The sequence below is a fragment of the Sus scrofa genome, chromosome 13 (assembly GCF_054392235.1).
Source record: "Sus scrofa isolate SSC_HxYL_T2T_F1_AM1 chromosome 13, Sscrofa_HxYL_maternal_Yorkshire_Landrace_v2.0, whole genome shotgun sequence".
NCBI lineage: Eukaryota > Metazoa > Chordata > Mammalia > Artiodactyla > Suidae > Sus > Sus scrofa.
The window spans coordinates 132,374,831-132,390,190 of record NC_139395.1 but is presented as its reverse complement, the minus strand read 5'-3'; the positions used below and the strand labels follow the sequence as shown (position 1 = coordinate 132,390,190).

Below are 15,360 nucleotides of genomic sequence, written 5' to 3'. Positions count from 1 at the left end.
AACCAGTTGAGCCACTGGGGAACTTTTATATATATATATATATATATATACTCTATTAACTTTCTTAAAAAAGAAAGTTCAAACCCCCAAATCAAAAGGCTCTGCCTTTCACAATGTATACATATAAACCCCCAAATCAAAAGGCTCTGCCTTTCACAATGTATACATATATAAAATCATCATAATGTACACTTAAAACATCTTATAATTTTGTCAATTATACTTCAATAAGGCTGGGGAAAAAACTCTGAAATCATACACAAAGCCTCAATCTAAACCAAAGTTGAGAAGCAATGAAGAGGATCTTTTATTCATCACAGAAAAAAATACAGAATACATTTAGTAATTTATTTTTCCTGAAAGAGAATATATTTTATATTTAGAGAAATAAAAGATTAGTTGTCAGGAGTTGTTTTTGGAGAATGATCAATAAGTGCCTTATCAATGGTTGGATACTGATACCACGGACCATCGCCTCTTGCACGCATTAATCTTCGAACTTCTAGCTCCTTTAACCTGTAATGAGTGGAATAGTGACATTGTAATGACTGCATTTCCAACTATAAATTTAATGAATTCTATCCATAAAGAATAACCACTTGAGAACTTCCATATGCTGCAGGCATGGCTCTAAAAAGCAAAAAAAAAAAAAAAAAGAAAAAGAAAAACATTCTCTAATTCTAAGATCTATTTATCTGTCCTCATCCTTCTTCCCAAACTGGGTAATTTCTACTCTAGAAAAATAGTTTGCTTCTTCCACAGCCAAGCCTTTGTACAAACTACCATATATTCCTGAAATAGTCCCTCTCTATCAAGACTTTTACTTTCCATTTTTATAGACTACATACTAACCTTTTTTTTTGGCTTTTTAGGACCATACCCCTGGCATATGGAAGTTCCCAGGCTAAGGGTGGAATCAGAATTGCAGCTGCCAGCCTATACCACAGCCACAGCAACACAGAATCTGAGCTGCATCTGCAACCTACACCACAGCTCATGGCAATGCTGGATACTTAACCCACTGAGCATCCTCATGGATATTAGTCAGGTTCATTTCTGCTGCACCACAAAGGGAACTGCCATACTAACTTTTTGCATGATTGGAAATATATCGCAGTAAAATTGTTTTTATTAACCCTAACCAGCTTATCAACCCTGTGATAATGTATATAAGATAATATACTTATCTTTTTTTAGGATTAAATATCATCTTTTTTCTTTTGTACTCTTTAGAATGTAATTATCCAAAATCCAAGTAATGAAAATATTCATCAAAGTGCACTAGTTAAGTAAATTATGCTTCATCCATTTAACGAATACCCTATGTACTTGTTAAAAAGAATGAGGGAGGAGTTCCCATTGTGGTTTGGTGGATTAGGAACCTGACACAGTATCCATGAGGATGCAGGTTTGATTCCTGGCTTCACTCAGTGGGCTAAGGATCCGTTGTTGCCGTACGCTGCAGCAGAGGTTGCAGATTCAGCTCAAATCTGGCATTGCTGTGGCACAGGCCAGCAGATGCAGTTACAATTCGATCTCTAGCCAGGGAATTTCTATATGCCGTGGAACTTTCATATGCTGCAGGTGAGGCTGTAAAAAGAAAAAAAAAAAAATTATGGATGTGTTGATTTTGGATTCTTTTTTATCATATAAATCCTCAGTGTACATTATTACAATACTTTTGACAAACTCATCCTATGACCCCAGTTTTGATAACTTCAAGAAATTATTAATCTATGTGTTGTGACTGAGAAATACTATAACCACCCTATAATAATAAAATAATAAATTTAAGTAAAAAAAAAAAAATAGAGGGAAACCTCTACAGTAACATGGAAGGACAGGACAGATATACTGTTAGGTTAAAAGTGCAAGGTATAAAATGAGTACATGTAGCATCTTCCCATTTCATTAAAAAACAGAAAAAAATCACCTTCTATATACACACACACACACACACACACACACAAAGTATTAAAATTCTGGAAGACTAGGAGTTCCTGTCGTAGCTCAGCAGAAATGAATCTGACTAGCATCCAGGAGGACACAGGTTCGATCCCTGGCCCCACTCAGTAGTTAAGAATCCAGCGTTGCTGTGAGCTGTGGTGTAGGTTGAAGATGCGGCTTGGATCTCACGCTGCTGTGACTGTGGCTGTAGCATAGGCCAGCAGCTGTGACTTCGATTCAGCCCCTACCCTGGGAACCTCCATGTGCCACGGGTGCAGCCCTAAAGACAAAAAAAGAAAAAATTCTGGAAGACCAAAATAATGGTTATTTCTGTAATAATCAATTATGGAAGATAGTCCCTTTTAATTTTATATTTTTCTTTTAAGCTTCAGTTTTCCAAATACTCAAACATATATATTTTTTTAAAACTGTAGATATTCCCATTCCATGCTCACACTGGCATCTTTTAGAGGTAAAAGTCAGGGTCCTGTTTTTTGTTTTCACTTTCACTTTGTTTTGAAACTGTTTAGGATCTCTAAATTTCTTGGAAATTTTGGGATCTGATGTTTTATTTGGAACTCAAAGGTATATGTCTGAAGTTCAAAAATGTCGAAAGTTAACTAAGTATGAGGCATAATGCTATTCTAAGCTTAATGACAGTTCTAGATGGTAACTACATACACATGTAATTACTTATCTAGAAAACAAGCCAATCATATATTCATTTAATCATTTAAATATCTTTCAGTATCACAGTAATTTTTATAAACTTAAAAATTTAAAACAGGGAGGTCCTGCCGTGGCGCAGCAAAAACGAACCCTACTAGGAAACACGAGCTTGTGGGTTCCATCCCTGGCCTCACTCAGTGGGTTGAGGATCCAGTGTTGTAGTGAGCTGTGGTGTAGGTCACAGACGTGGCTCGGATCTGGCATTGCTGTGGCTGTGGTATAGGCCGGCAGCTATAGCTCCGATTGGACTCCTAGCCTGGGAACCTCCATATGCCGCAGAGTGGCCCTAAAGAAAAAAAAAAAATTTAAAACAGGATGAACTGAAAGATCAATGGTAGCCTGAGGCTAAGAGTAGGAGATGGGGACCGACTGAAGGGTACAGGAAAGAGACTCATTAGGTGATCGAAATGACCTTGATTGTAGTGGTTAGATATATATTTTTGTCAAAACTCACTGAACTTAATGGGTACATTTGATTGTATGTCAACCTCATTCCAAATACCAAAATAAATTTTAGATAAGATTGTATTTAAACGTAGCAAAAGGAAATATGAGGAACAATAAAACAAATAATTTTGGACTTGTATACTTACTTATTTTATTACTAACAGAGACCTATGCATTACACAAAATTCCAAAAGCTAAAGACTGACAAACCTGACAATTCAAGGAGTAAACAAACACATATAAAGTAATTAAACCATCAGTACACAGTAAGTGTTCAAAAACATATTAGCTGCTATTGCACTTTAGTTATCTGAAACGTAAAAACACTATGTTGCAAAAAAATTCTACACTGTCAGAAGACAAACTGACAATCTAGGAAACATTTTAATTAAAGCACAAATTAGCAGAAAAATGAGCAATTTATGAAAAAAAAATACATATGATCAATGGATATGTGAAAAAATACTCAATTTTGCCAAAAAATACAAAATTAAAATAACATTTTTCTATCTTATCAGCAAAAATGTTTAGGTTTTTTTGTTGTTGTTGTTTTGTTGGTTTTTTTTTTTGTCTTTTTGCCTTTTCTAGGGCCACTCCTGCGGCATATGGAGGTTCCCAGGCTAGGGGTTGAATTGGAGCTGTAGCTGCTGGCCCACGCCAGAGCCATAGCAACGCCAGATCCAAGCTGAGTCTGACCTACACCACAGCTCACGGCTACGCCAGATCCTTAAACCATGGAGCAAGGCCAGGGATCAAACCCACGACCTCATGGTTCCTAGTCGGATTCATTAACCCTTGAGCCATGACGGGAACTCTTAAAAATGTTTAGGTTTGATAAATCCCATTATTGGGATAGGTATGGAGAAAGAGAATTATCACATACTGGTGATAAGACTAGTACAACTTTTTAAAGAAGAGTTCAACAATAGCTTCCTAGAATTTAAAACAGAATATTTTGTTTACTAGTGTCACTGCTAGGAATTATATTCCAATTACACTGAATAAATATACAAAAATATACGTATGAGGATATTCACTGCAGCACAATGTATAATATCAAATAACTTGGAAAGAGCCTAAGTACCAATAATAACAATTAAAAAATTAAGCACATCCTCCAGTGTAGCCATTAAAAAGAATGAAGTATATGCTATTACAGAAAGATAACCAAGATACAGTTGGTTCTCCTTATCCTTGGATACAAAACCCTCGGACAAAGAAAGCCACTGTACTGTGCCATTTAATTAATTAATTAATTATTTCAGGGGACGGGGGAGAGCATGTCCACAGCATGTGGAAGTTCCCAGGCCAGGGACCAAACCCAAGCCACAACAATGACCCAAGCCACTGCAAGGACAATGCTGGATCCTTAACCTGCTGCATCACATGGGAACTCCTATACTGTGTCATTTTATATATGGGACTTGAACATCCTTGGATTTTGCTATCTGCTGGAGGTTCTGGAACCAATCCTTCTCAGATACCAAGACATAACTGTATATTTAAGAGAAATGAGGACAAGGTACAGAACAGTGTTGATAACAGGACTCCATTTGTATTAATATATTTTTAATGCATAAAAATTTTTATAGGAACATATACAAGAAATCATTAAATAGTGGTCACCTCTAAGGATGAACTGGGTGTAGAAGAAAAGAAATTATAGGGGGAGAGAGAGGGAAGGGCTGCCTTGCACTTAAAGGGTCAGAACATTTTAAAATAGCTGATTTTTAGGGCCACAGCTGCAGCATATGGAAGTTCCCAGGCTCTGGGTCAAATTGGAGCTGTAGCTGGTTGGTCTATGCCACAGCCACAGCAATGTGGGATCCAAGCCTCATCTTCGAACTACACCACAGCTCAGGGCAATGCCAGATCCTTAACCCACTGAGCAAGGTCAGGGATCAAACCCTCATGCTCATGGATACTAGTCGGGCTTGTTACTGCTGAGCCACAATGGGAACTTCCTAAAAAAGAATTCTTTTTAATCTGACAGATATTATCTCCTAATAGTCACCAATTCATTCTCTACTCTAAACAGGCTAATTCTCCCCAATCTTCACCCTTTGACATAGAGCATCCTACAGTGTTGAAACAGTTTTATTAAATTTCTTCTTGTGGTTTGAAACCGAAGGAAAGGACTTTAATCCCTGCACACACACCCCCGCCTTTTTTCTTTTACCGTAATTCAGCCTTTTCAGCTTCAATTTGAAGGATGGCCATCGTTTTTTCATAATTCTTTTCAGGACCATCATAGAAAGTTCGAGCAATCCATCTTGATATAGGATGCTACAGAAAAAAATTTGTTTAAAATTAGTGTTTATAAAGTACTTTGCTTTCCCAGTTTACTATTCTTCTAAAATGACCATCTCAGGTAAATCAGTAACACTTACTATGTGTCAACCACTTTATATACATTTTAAATAATTTTAATTCATTAGGTAGATACTTCCTTTGTCCTCATTTGTAGATTAGTAAGTTCCACAAGGTTATACAGTTACCAGGTTTCAGCATCTGGACTCAGGCCAGGTCTGTCTGATTCTAAAACCTGTGCTCTTTCCTATTACACTAGGCCCTGAGTATCTTCAACTGCAAATCCAGGATTTGGTGATCCAAAAATGGAGCTCTTTCCATTAGTCAGCGATAAACTAATTGTATGGTTTACCTTAAGATTTAATAATATGGTATTTCTTTTCTTAAATATAATTCATTCAGATAATAAAACATGATTAAGATACACTATAATTAAGGTCATCTCACTAAAACACTTATAAAGACAAATAACAGAATTAATTTGGGGTTTAAGTAGACAGTATGATAAAATGACTAATTAATACTACAGGTTCTGCACTGGTTCTGGAGTCAAGACTGCCTGTTTTCACATACTGGTCCTATCCCTTGGACAGGTTACTTAACATCTTTTAAGCTTCAGCTTCTTCATCTCTAAAGTTGAAATAATAATAGTACCCTTAATGGAATGAGATAATATTTGCAAAACACTTATTATAGTGCCTGCTACAGAGTGCTACAGGTGCTCAATAAATGAAAGCTTGCATTAGTATTGATACAATCTTTCCTCTGGTGTTGAACGTAGGATAAATTCTGTTTGTTATTCTGCTAGGTTGAGAATATAGTGTAGAATCAGTCTTTAAAAAAAACATAAAGCTTAAGGCAATAATACAATGCAGAATGTTACCAAAAGAAGTTTCCTGTGAAAAGTGAGCACAAATATATCATTTACATCATGTCAAAAACTGAATACAGATCTGTATCACAATTGCTAAATTAAGACATTAACTAGTACATTGACCAGTACACTGAAATAAATTTTAGTGACCTACACCAACCTTGAAATATTCCCAGTGTTCTGGGACATAGCCTTCTGGAATATCTGCCAACTCAGCTTCACCTAATAAGAGAAAACAATGATGTTCAACTTTAGTATCAGAAATTTATAACATTAATTCTTCACTATTTAAGTAAGAAGCCAACTTTCTGGGATTTTAAAGAAATCTTTTGTTTTGTACCAATGAAGATATCTAATATTTTAAATTCATTTCAATCTGGTGGAAAATTAATTCATTCATTAGATAGTTTTTAGCTGTCTTCCATGTGTAAGGCATTATACATAGGCATTATATGAGAGTTCCCGTTTTGTTTTCATAGTGTAACAAGATACAATAAAAGACACATTATTCCTTCTGAGTTTCCCTAAACCTCCTAGAAAACATTTTAGGATTCAAGATGCTAGAAGCACAGAACTTTCTCAGGAAAATCTAATATTTACTGTCATTCACAAATCCATTCTTTTTTGGAATATTATCATTTTATATGTTCCAGGATGGATAAAAAAAATTTCGTCCATCCCTCACCTTCTCTTCCACCTCTCTATTTTCCTTATTCAGACTTGTCAAAGCTTGTTTTGAGAAATGAGAAGGAGGAAGAAGACAAGGTCTTTTATATGGCCTAGAGGGTCAGTGACCTTATAGGGTTTTGGGGGGGGGAGGAACGATTAAAATAAAAAGCCACTGAGCACAACATTATAAATTTATTTAAAAACAAAACACACTGAACACAACTGACCAAGATCTGGTTATTTTAAAGGGGAGTTCCCATCATGGCTCAGTGGTTAATGAACCCAACTAGTATCCATGAGGACGCAGGTTCAATTCCTTGCCTTGCTCAGTGGGTTAAAGATCCAGCGTTGCCATGAGCTGTGGTGTAGATCACAGACACAGCTCAGATCTGGTGTTGTTGTGGCTGTGGTGTAGGCTGGAGGCTATAGCTCCAATTCGACACCTAGCCTGGGAACCTCCATATGCTGGGGGTACAGCCCTAAATAGACAAAAAAAAAAAAAAAATTTTGGTTACTTTAAGATAAATTCCCATGCTTATGTTTATTATTTAAAGAACTTGTCCTTATAATATCCATAATTTCTTTTTTATATTAATGTACACAGGTTTTAAAAATTTATCAATTTAGTTGGTGGGGGAGATACTTACCAATGAATACATTCACCAGAGTTATGCCAATTGCTACTGGAATTCCAGTCAACAAAATATAGAATCTCTGTTAAGATTGAAAAAAAAAAAAAGTTTTCACATAACCATTTTCTACCTCTCTTTCCCCACTCTCAAACTGTCCTCATTATGTGATTTACTTATAGTTCTTATAAAATAAACTTGCCAAATTGGAGATGTGATATCAAATTATTTATTTCTGTAATCTTCTTTTGCTCCAGCTTTTAGATGTTTATAGTTAGCATCATTAATGGAAAAAAAGGCAAGACTAATTATACAAGTATAATACAATATATATTTAAATGATTTTTCATTTTTTGGTTAAAACAATGTAATGAAAGAAATTTCTATATTACAAATTAAAGCATAATAACATTACGCTGATTTCTAAAGTTTGAGTTGGTTGTCAAAGGAAAAATGGGGTCTCAACCATGGGGAGGAAGAAGGGCATTAAGCACAATGGGCAGGCAAGAGGGGTTCTAGAGGGGAGCCAGTGCTCAGATGCTGGGCAACGGCCTGAGGACCAGCAGCAAAGAGTCCAGACAATCTTCCACCATCTAAGTCTCTACTTTTCCTTAGAGTCCTGAGATACAAACATATGATCAATACCCTGCTTCACTCTCTGAAATCAAGGTTCTTAAACAACAAAGAAATAAAAAATCATATCCCCAAATAATGGAGTTACTTGTTTAAAGAAGTCCTTCAAAGAGTTCTTCAGTAATTTAAAGAATATTTTAGTAATACGACTAATAATCCCCAATGAATACTTTTTTTTTTCAGGGAACACAGATGATATTTCAAAACCCCATGAGAAGAAAGGAATAGTTCAATTTTTACCTCTAATAAGTATGAATTTTTTTTTGAAAAAGGAAAGTTTCACTAATTTAAAAATAAATTCAATAACAAATCAGATCTTACTATACAATCTCAGTATTTTTTGAGAAAAGGAATATGATTTTATAAAATGAAATCTGTTATGAAATGAAAAATGTTTTCTAAATAGGAAAAAATTCCTATTGGTATGTAAAGAGTTTAATTCAACAAAAATTTCAACTCACAAGTGGATGGACTAGTGTTTGAGATTGACACATACACACTAAGGTATATGAAATGACTGGCCAGCGGGCACCTGCTGTATAGCACAGAGAACTCTACCCAACATTTTGTGATCATCTATGTAGGAAAGCAATCTCAAAGAGAATGGATGTGTATATTTGTATAAATGAATCATTGTGTTGTATAGCAGAAATTAGAAAAACCTTGTAAATCAATTGTATGTCAATAAAAACTTGAAAAAAATGAAAAAAAATTATGCACAAAAACTAAAAAATAAAAAACTCAAAAAAAATTTCAACTTACCATTAATTTCAAAAACCGCCTGTCATAGAATCCAGAAGGCTTGATGATAAACAGCCTTTTCCCATGGTCTCCACTGTGTCGCACGGGAGCTAGACATATTAAATTACCCTGTTATATATATGGTCTAAATGGATGTAGTTCAATTTTGAGATAAAAATCAGATTATAAGAAAATGTACATGCATAAATGCTTACTATGAATTAAGATAAAGCATCCCTGCTCTGCCAAAAACAGATACATATGATAAATATTTTTTAAAAATGCATGCTTCTTTATTTGAGTACTAAAGGCAGGGCAGATAGGATATCTTCAAAAAGAGACTGATGTACTGTTCTAAACTATAGCTCTCCTTATTTTTACTCAGTGTTGAAGAAATATCTAAATAATTATTTCAATTTACTCCAATAGCCCTCCCCTCTTCTGAAATTTATTCTTTAGGTCCAGATGACATCTTATCCTCCAGAAGCCAACATACTTCCCAACCAGATGAGAGCTTGTCTGCCTTTGAACAGCAATAAATTCTACTGATGTACATACTGGCTTTCACTGCCCCCACTGAAACATAAATGTCTTAAAGGCAGAAACAGTCTTTTTAATTTTGATAATACCAGAAATAGCTTGCAATGAATTTAGGAGGTTAATTCACAGAAGGATAGAGGCTGGTATGAATTTACTAAGTATAAATCATACTACTAAGGCTTCTAAAATAACAAGAGAATTTGACAAGGTAAATATATATTTCAGCAAATTATTTGAAAGATATAATAATTTTCCTGGATTAGGTTTTTTTTAAAAAAAATGGGCTGGATAACAGTACAAACCACTCTTTAATTCAATAAATACTTAAGTGTCTATTATGCACAGCTCTTACACTAGGCCTACAGTATAAGAGGCATATAGATCCTGCTGGGAGGAAAAAAAAATAGATAACATAACTACAAATCTATAAGGACAAGAAAGAAAGAAACAGGATGCTGTGTCAGAAAAGCACAGGCTCAGAAATACAGTTCTTCTTTAGACAGGATGGTGGAGTTAGGGATATGAGGAAGCACACTGTAAGCCGACAGAAATAGCTAGTTAGATGAAATCTGTAACACATAGTTGGTTGATTGCTTATACTCAAAAGATGTCAGTTACTTAATGCAGTAACCCGCCAAAGTGCTCTCTCAAGATTTCTATGAATAGCCTGGATGAGGTGGAGACGGCGCTCCTGAAGATACAGAGCTACTGCTATCAACAGTGACTACTTACTGATGAACTGGATTCCCTCAGAGTCTTCCTACATATTTACAAAAAGCTGAATCTGAAATGATTATGTATAAGTGGAAAGGCCCTCCAGAAGTTTAGTTGCTCACAAACTTAAGAAAAGTCATTGGAAAAAAAAAAGTCATTGGTGTCACGTGGTTACCAAAAAATCCCAAAGGTAATCCAATCTTAATCTGATGTACCAGAAATACAGGGTCAAAACAGGAGCCCCTACCTTCACCTCTTAATACGACCTGCAGAATGTGTCCATCCCATAGCACACTGATTTAGAGGGACAATCTGGAGCACATCTCAAGTTAAGCCACCAGGGTGGCCAACAACCTGGAAACTGACCTACAGAAACAGAAAGAACTGAGGCTGACAGGCTGAGAAAAAACCTGGTCTCAGGATAGAGACCAGGTAAGTGTCTTTAAATAGCTGAAGGCTGTCCAATGACAAGGGCTTACACTATTCTGTGTTGACCTGAAAGGAAGAACCAGGATCAATAGGCAGAAGAGAATTTTTAGCTTAGTATGGGAAGAAATTTCTAACAATTTTAGTAGTTGAAAATAAAATGGACTGCCTCAATTCCCTTTAAGGAGTTATTCAAGTATCAGTAATGGGCTGTAACAAGGATTAGCACACTATAAGGATTGGCCCAGCAGATTTCTCGGGTCCTTTCTCTCAAAGCATCTAAATAGATGGCCTCTCTTAGACTAAAAAGACATCCCTTTTCTACTCATCCATCTCAAAGATTTCTTTCTGACACCAAGAACTTTTTCCTGCTTTCAGGTTTTTCCACTTACTTTCTCCTTTGCCTGGAAACTTTTCCTTCAGGCTCTTTTGAACGGCTTCCTGCTCACCCCATCCTTTAGGGCTAAGATCAAATGTCACCTCCTCAAAGAAGTCTTCTCTGACTATCCTACCCAAAGCTGGTTGCCCACCTATTCTCCTTAATATCATTTGGTTATTTCCTTTAGAACAATAAGCACTAAGCCAAATTATTTTGTTAAAGTCATCAGGTCAGGGTGACTTTTTTTTTACTCAGCACTGTACCTCCAATGCCTTTAGTGTCTGCTATATGGTAGGAGTTCCATAAATACTGTTGAATTTACTTATTTATTTATTTTTAATCTTATGGCCACACTCACAGCATATGTAAGTTCCCAGGCCAGGGACTGAATCCAAGCCACAGCTGCAATCTGAGCCACAGCTGCAGCAACAGCAGATCCTTTAAGCTACTGAGTTGGGCTAGGGAGTGAACTCTGCACCTCTGCAGTGAACCCAGCCACTGCAGTCTATAATCTCAAATTCCCTTTCAATCAGGCAGAGACACACACACACACACAGAAAAACACATAAGAATTAAACTCTATGTGGGGTTTAAGGACAGTCGATTACAAACGACACTATTAACAGATATGGAAATTGTAACAAACTATGGAAGAAAGTCTGGGCTGGCAGCAGTCTAGCAATATTAAACAGTAATGTAAACTTTCTTTACATATCACTATCCTATTGTTAAACAACAATTACTCAGGTAATTAAATTTGCTAGATAACTGTTATAAATGTTCTAAAGCTTATTTCATAACACTAACTTTTTTCAAATATTCTGAGCCTTCATGATTTATTGTTGGAGTAGGGCCATCTGCTTACAATCCAGAAATATTAGGGTGAACATTGCTTACAACTGGGTGACTGCCAGGATTTCTGGAACTTAGATCTTTTTGTCACAAAAATAGGCATTTTCCATGATTCTCTAAAGCCTGGAATTTCTCAGTTAGGTGTTCAGTAATTATGTGGAACTAAGATTCTTCAATGACCAATTCTTTTTAATGCAAATAACCTCAAGAAAGTTATGTTTTGGAAACTGTGGCACATGTGAGGATCAAATAAGACAAGATTTTTTGTATGTCTCCACCAAAAGGTGGTCATTTTCTTTCCCTCATTCTCAGATTATTCCCAGTTCATGGCACTGCCAACTCGATTACCCAGGCTAAAAATCTAGTCACTTTCCTATGTCTCATTTGTCAATTGTCAGGGCCTTCTGATTCTAAAATTCAAACTTTCTATTTCTTTCCTTGCCCTCTGCACCTCATCATCTCTGATAAGCAATTCAGTATCCACAAGCATACTACTGATATTGCTTTTCTGCTGAAACACTCTTGGCTGCCTACAAAATCATTAAGATTTAGCCTGGTATTTAGTCTTTTCCCCTAATTTGGTCATAACTTCCCTCTTTTTAGCCTTCTCTCTCAATACCTACCTATCCCAAGAGCCCCATATTCAGATATATCAGAAAACACATCTTTGTTTTTTCTTTTTATGGCCACACCTACAGCATTTGGAAGTTCCCAGGCTAGGGGTCTAATTGGAGCTGCAGCTGAGGCCTATGCCACAGCCACAGCCACACCAGATCTGAGCCGAATCTGCAACCTACACTGCAGCTTGTGCCAACCCTCAATCCTTAACCCACTGAGCAAGGCCAGGGATTAAACCTGCATCCTCACCAAGACAATGTTGGGTCCTTAACTCAGCCAAAACAGGAACTCCAGAAAACACATCCTTTACTTTTCCGCCAACTTCACCTTTTAAGACTACCCCAGAATCCAATTAACATGCCCCATTCCCCATTTCTCAATTAAGTCCATGCTTTGTTTATAAAATCATTTTAATACTCTTCAATTTTTAAGCCATAATATGTGCATGTCAGTCTTCAACATAAATTCTCTGCATCTGAGAGAACTTAAGCTCATTTCCAGAATTCCTTGATGTCTGACATTTAATAAATAATTTACTTTTATCTGCTCATTTTCTAAGAAAGGATTTCACTATGACTGATACCATGACAATACTAGATGTTTAAGAAAGGTGTGGCCACAGGGCTCTGCAGAAGGTGCTATAGATTTTTCGCACACACTTTTTACCACTACTGTTGAGGTAAGTTAAAATTATCACCCTTTTAAAAAACAAAAAACAGTTCTTATGGTAAGAAACAAGTTCACTTCAAAACAGCATTTCTAGAAAGATGCAAAATTAGGCAGAAACACATTTTAGGATTATAAACACTTGTCAACACAAAGGAGATTAATTTCCCCATCAAGTCAACAGAATATAAGCATGCTTGTAATAAAATCTTGTTTTTTACACATGAAGATATGCAAGTTCGGGGCAATTAAGTGCCTTCCACTAGCTTCCAGGTTGTGATGACCCAAGCTCACACAGCTACTAAACTTCAGAGCCAGAATTGGAACGTAGGCAGTCTATCTCCAGGGGAAACAAAACCAGACAAGGTTTTCCACTCTGATGGATCTTACATTCTCATAGGGGCAGACATAAATGATAATATAAAGCAGATTACAACCTTTCATTCCACAGTGGCAGAGTAGGCTTCACATGTAAAATACCTTTGAAAACATGTACACAGCTGAAACACAGTAACATTCACCATAACAATCAAATCCTTTCCGGATCCTGCTCCCAGTGGAAAGGTGCAAATTACCTGCAAGGATCATTCCAAAACTCCAAGAAAGGGGAGTAGTGTATATATAAAGAGGATCTAGGGGTGAAATTTTACCTCAGTTTATCTTCAATTAGGTATGATAAGAATTTTTTGGCTTTAAATTTCACCTCCTCTATAACTACGTATTGAATGCTTACAATGTATTTTTTTTTCAAGAGGAATTAAATGAATACCTTTAATATCTTAGAGTGGTGTCCAGCACATAAGTGCTCAATAAATGTTAGCTGATTATTCAATTTAATACAGGAATACACTTTTTTTTTTTTTTTTTTGGTCTTTTTGCCATTTCTTGGGCTGCTCCTGCAGCATATGGAGGTTCCCAGGCTAGGGGTCGAACTGGAGCCATAGCCACAGCAACACGGGATCCGAGGGGCATCTGCAACCTACACCACAGCTCACGGCAACGCCGGATCCTCAAACCACTGAGCAAGGCCAGGGAGGGAACCAGCAACCTCATGGTTCCTAGTCGGATTCGTTAACCACTGAGCCACCACGGGAACTCCAGGAGTACACTGTTTTTATAAATATTGAGTCACAGTTTTCTCATCTGTAAAGTGAGGGTAATATTATATACTCCCTTTATAGAATCGAAGAGGAAATAAAATATACTGAATACAAAGAATTTGATGTTTCCCCACTATGATTATTCATTCTCCTAGAATTCAACTCACAGTGTCCAAGAGGATCTAAATAACCCCACCCCCCGCAAGAAGGCAATGACTTTTCTAAGACCTAGGAACTTTTTCCTTATGGGTCCCTTCCTAAGATATTAAAAATAATTATTTTATGATTACATTCTATAAAACCATTACGATCCAGGCTGGATTCACCATCACATAATGCATTAACATTCTGGTCCTTTTCTTTCTGATTTTAAAATAAATTTAAGTTAAAACATTTTCGTAGACACCTAAAAATATCATCATGAAGGCACTGTGCCTACCAGATGAGTTAGCCCAGAGCCTCGTCACCTGTCTGTATATTATTACTTAGCATGGGTGGGCTCCTCAGCAACGTGATTTCCCACCTTGTGAGACTGAAATGTAGCCCAGGTGGAACATATAAAGAATCTGGTGCCTGAGAAAGATGGGTCTCAGCCCTGTGCCTTTCTAACCGCAGCTTCATCCTCAAATTAGCACCAACAGATCAGGTGAATGACGAAGTGTCTCACAAATTCTAATTAATAACTTTGACATGATCGATCTAATTCAGTAAATTCTCAGTCTCCTCACACAGCCCATGCTCCTTCTCTCAAGCCGCAAGTCCTCAATTTCTCCCCGCTCCCTCCGGATTCCACCAAGGTGACCCGGGAAAAGTCCTCTGTCTCTCCTGCCGCATTCCCTGACCGCGCTTTCTCCCAAAGCCAGCACTCACCGCCAGTCTTAGGAAAGCCATGGGTGAGGAAACCCCCGAATCCAAACCGTGTGCCAAGGCGGCTGCGGGACAGAGTGGCCACAGCAGTGACTGAAGCCCGCTGCAACAAACTCATTGCCGCCATGGCTACTATGGGCGAGAGAAGGGCGGGGAGGAGTAACGGGAGCCGAGAGTGTCAATTTCCTAACAAGGGCGAAGCCGGAAAATAGCCATGTT

The 15,360-nt window shown here is 37.0% G+C and overlaps 1 protein-coding gene across 3 annotated transcripts; it reads right to left on the bottom strand.

The window, feature by feature from the left end:
- Nucleotides 1–283: 283 nt before the first annotated feature.
- On the bottom strand, nt 284–15,286 carry NDUFB5 (NADH:ubiquinone oxidoreductase subunit B5). 3 transcript variants are annotated; one of them, XR_014824385.1, is made up of 6 exons: nt 15,145–15,286; nt 9,001–9,089; nt 7,624–7,690; nt 6,468–6,529; nt 4,938–5,409; nt 284–2,882 (listed from the first exon to the last, which is right to left on the bottom strand). XR_014824385.1 is itself a non-coding variant. In XM_003132546.3 (6 exons), exons 1-6 carry the CDS (start codon nt 15,266–15,268, stop codon nt 396–398), a joined length of 570 nt encoding a protein of 189 aa, XP_003132594.1. In that variant the 5' UTR covers nt 15,269–15,286; the 3' UTR covers nt 284–395. The 3 variants fall into 3 exon arrangements, 1 of the variants encoding a protein (XP_003132594.1); XR_014824386.1 differs by having other exon boundaries at nt 284–2,146; XM_003132546.3 differs by having other exon boundaries at nt 284–516; nt 5,303–5,409.
- Between the last annotated feature and the right edge of the window lie 74 nt (nt 15,287–15,360).

Coding starts and splice junctions, on each gene's coding strand:
- NDUFB5 (XM_003132546.3), bottom strand. CDS start 15,268: ATGGCGGCAATGAGTTTGTTGCAGCGGGCTTCAGTCACTGCTGTGGCC. Junction 9,090..15,144: donor TGGCTTTCCTAAGACTGGCG/GTGAGTGCTGGC, acceptor TAATATGTCTAG/CTCCCGTGCGACACAGTGGA. Junction 6,530..7,623: donor TCTGGTGAATGTATTCATTG/GTAAGTATCTCC, acceptor TTCTCTTATTAG/GTGAAGCTGAGTTGGCAGAT.